Below are 2,660 nucleotides of genomic sequence, written 5' to 3' on the forward strand. Positions count from 1 at the left end.
TAACAGACCTTCCTTTTGCTTATCTCACTTCTCTTTCATTTAACTATAAACAGCAAGAAGAAACTAGGGATAGCAGCCGGGAGACCGTCATGGTTCCTGGACATGTTCTATATCTTGACCTGGTTGGAGGTTATGTGGTTGTATGGATATGTAAAAAATAATCAATGTGTACACTTAAGATACACAAACTTTATTGTATTCCCGTTACACGTTCTTATTTATTTATTTTTGGCTGCATTGGGTCTTCGTTGTTGCGCGTGGGCTTTCTCTAGTTGCAGCGAGCAGGGACTGCTCTTCGTTGCGGTGCACAGGCTTCTCATTGCGGTGGCTTCTCTTGTTGCAGAGCACGGGCTCTAGGCGCGCGGGCTTCAGTAGTTGTGGTATGTGTGATCAGCAGGTGTGGCTCGCGGGCTCTAGAGCGCAGACTCAGTAGTTGTGGCGCACGGGCTTAGTTGCTCCGCATTATGTTGGATCTTCCCGGACCAGGGCTCAATCCCGTGTCCCCTGGATTGGCAGGCGGATTCTTAACCACTGCGCCACCAGGCAAGTCCCAACACGTTGGGTTTTTTTTTTCCCCCAACACGTTCATGTTTTTTTCCGACACGCTCTGAGCGTGAGCACCTGTGCGCGGGAGAGCGCCGCGCGCGTGCATGAGCGTTCCGAGGCTGGAAGCAGAGATGGGTGCGCGTGCACATGCGCGGGGCAGAGGAGGCCAGTAGCAAGGGCGGGTGTACGTGCTCGCGCAGAGGCTGGAAGTAGTGCTGCGTGCTCTGCGTGCGCATGCGCGCGCAGAGGCTGGAAGCGGGGCTGGTGTTCCGGGTCAGTTGCGAGACATGGAAGGTTTCGCGGAGGGCAGCAGGCTGCCGTGCGAGGGGCCGGCCGAGGAGGCCGAGCCCCAGGTGGCGGCCTGGAGCGGGGACAGCGGTAATGTGTCCCAGAGCCACAGCAGCGCGTCGGTGCCGTGGGAGGATGAGGGCCCGGAGTCGGGCGCGCCCAGCCGGGACTTGCCGCTGCTGCGCCGCGCCGCCTCGGGCTACGCCGCCTGCCTGCTGCCTGGCGCGGGGGCGCGGCCCGAGGTCGAGGAGCTGGACGCGAGCCTGGAGGACCTGCTCACCAGGGTGGACGAGTTTGTGGGCATGCTGGACATGCTGCGCGGCGACTCCTCCCACGTGGTCAGCGAGGGCGTGCCTTGCATTTACGCCAAGGCCACCGAGATGCGGAGAGTGTACAGCAAGATCGACCGGCTGGAGGCCTTCGTCGGGATGATCGGCGCCAGTGTAGCCAGGCTGGAGGAGCAGGTCTCCAGGGCGGAGGCCGAGCTGGGGACGTTCCCCAGTACGTTCAGGAAGCTCCTGCGCACAATGAATGTGCCCTCCTTCTTCAACAAGGCGCCCTCCAGCAGGTCCCAGGGGACCAGCTACGAACCCCCCGTCGTGTTTCGAACCGAAGACCACTTTCCTTGTTGCAGCGAAAGATCTCAGGTCTGAGTCCGCGGGACAGCGCTGCCAGAGGACGGGTCTGAAATTCTCTCGAGTAGTAATCAAACCAGTTGAAAATCCTGTAACTAGACATACATGATGTTGGAGTATGGAATTGTAGAGTTTATTTTTTGCACACTTGATTTCTCAGTATCTTCATCATTTCACGAAGGATGTGTGATTTTCTACGCCTTCCAGTTCAAACTTGAAGCTTCAAAGCTGCTTGGTGGGGGGCATCGGGGAAGCAAAATGAATGAACTTACCTGGGCACTGTGGCAGAACCGTTATTTTTATGGATTTTACAGCTCAACTAACAGTATTACCTTTTCAAGATTTGTATATTTGTATATCCTTAGGGAAACTGAGCCTTTAAAGCCTTGTTAATTCGATCCTAATAGTGATTCAGTTTTCAATAGCTTACTCCTAGGATAGGTGGTAAGTTATTTAAAATTATATTAAACTTTCCATATAATGGATTGCAAACCGAAGGAAATTATACAATTTCTGAGAAAACGTATTGATTTATTGCAACTCATTCTGAAGTTTTTTTGAAAGTATGACCTCACAGTCTAAGTCTGTCCATAGCAAACGTGTCTATATATGATTCCCAACGTTTGGTTTATAATTAAATATTAATAAAATTTAAATTTTATTGGAAAGGGTTTCCATCTGAAAAGGACTGTACGTACTTTCCTTTTTGCTTGTTTGAAAATAGACATGTTGAGTATGTGATTTAAGGAGTGGGATAAAGAAAGTTCACAGCATTAAATATTTATTTCTCCTCAAAGTGAACAGTTAAATTATTTGTGTGGTAATATGACTGGTATTAGGATTTTGTTCTTTCACCCTGACCACGTGGAATCTTAAAGATCCCTTGCAGGTACAACAGGCTTTGATGTTGATTTTAATCTCTTTTATAAGGTGGTCCTCCTAGGTAGTAGAACTCAAGCATAGAGCTTAGGTTGCTTTTGTGTCATGTATCATAGATCTTTGAGGTTTGTAAAGTAGGTGTATTCTCAGCTGTGCATCGTGAAAAATCTGATTGTGTAATCTCCGACCTTAGCTTTCATGGATCTTCTGTGTCACACATTTATATATATATATATATATTTTTAATTTATTTTATTTTCGGCTGCGTTGGGTCTTCATTGCTTCGCGCAAGCTTTCTCTAGTTTCGGCGAG

General features: G+C 49.4%; 1 protein-coding gene across 1 annotated transcript; it reads left to right on the forward strand.

Moving 5' to 3' along the window:
• Positions 1 to 796: 796 nt before the first annotated feature.
• On the forward strand, positions 797 to 2,154 carry BLOC1S4 (biogenesis of lysosomal organelles complex 1 subunit 4). The gene has a single exon (XM_082653396.1). The coding sequence runs from the start codon at positions 834 to 836 to the stop codon at positions 1,485 to 1,487; it is 654 nt and encodes a 217-aa protein (XP_082509522.1). The 5' UTR covers positions 797 to 833; the 3' UTR covers positions 1,488 to 2,154.
• Positions 2,155 to 2,660: the final 506 nt, after the last annotated feature.

The sequence above is a fragment of the Grampus griseus genome, assembly GCF_964374135.1.
Source record: "Grampus griseus genome assembly, chromosome: 4".
Taxonomy (NCBI): Eukaryota; Metazoa; Chordata; class Mammalia; order Artiodactyla; family Delphinidae; genus Grampus; species Grampus griseus.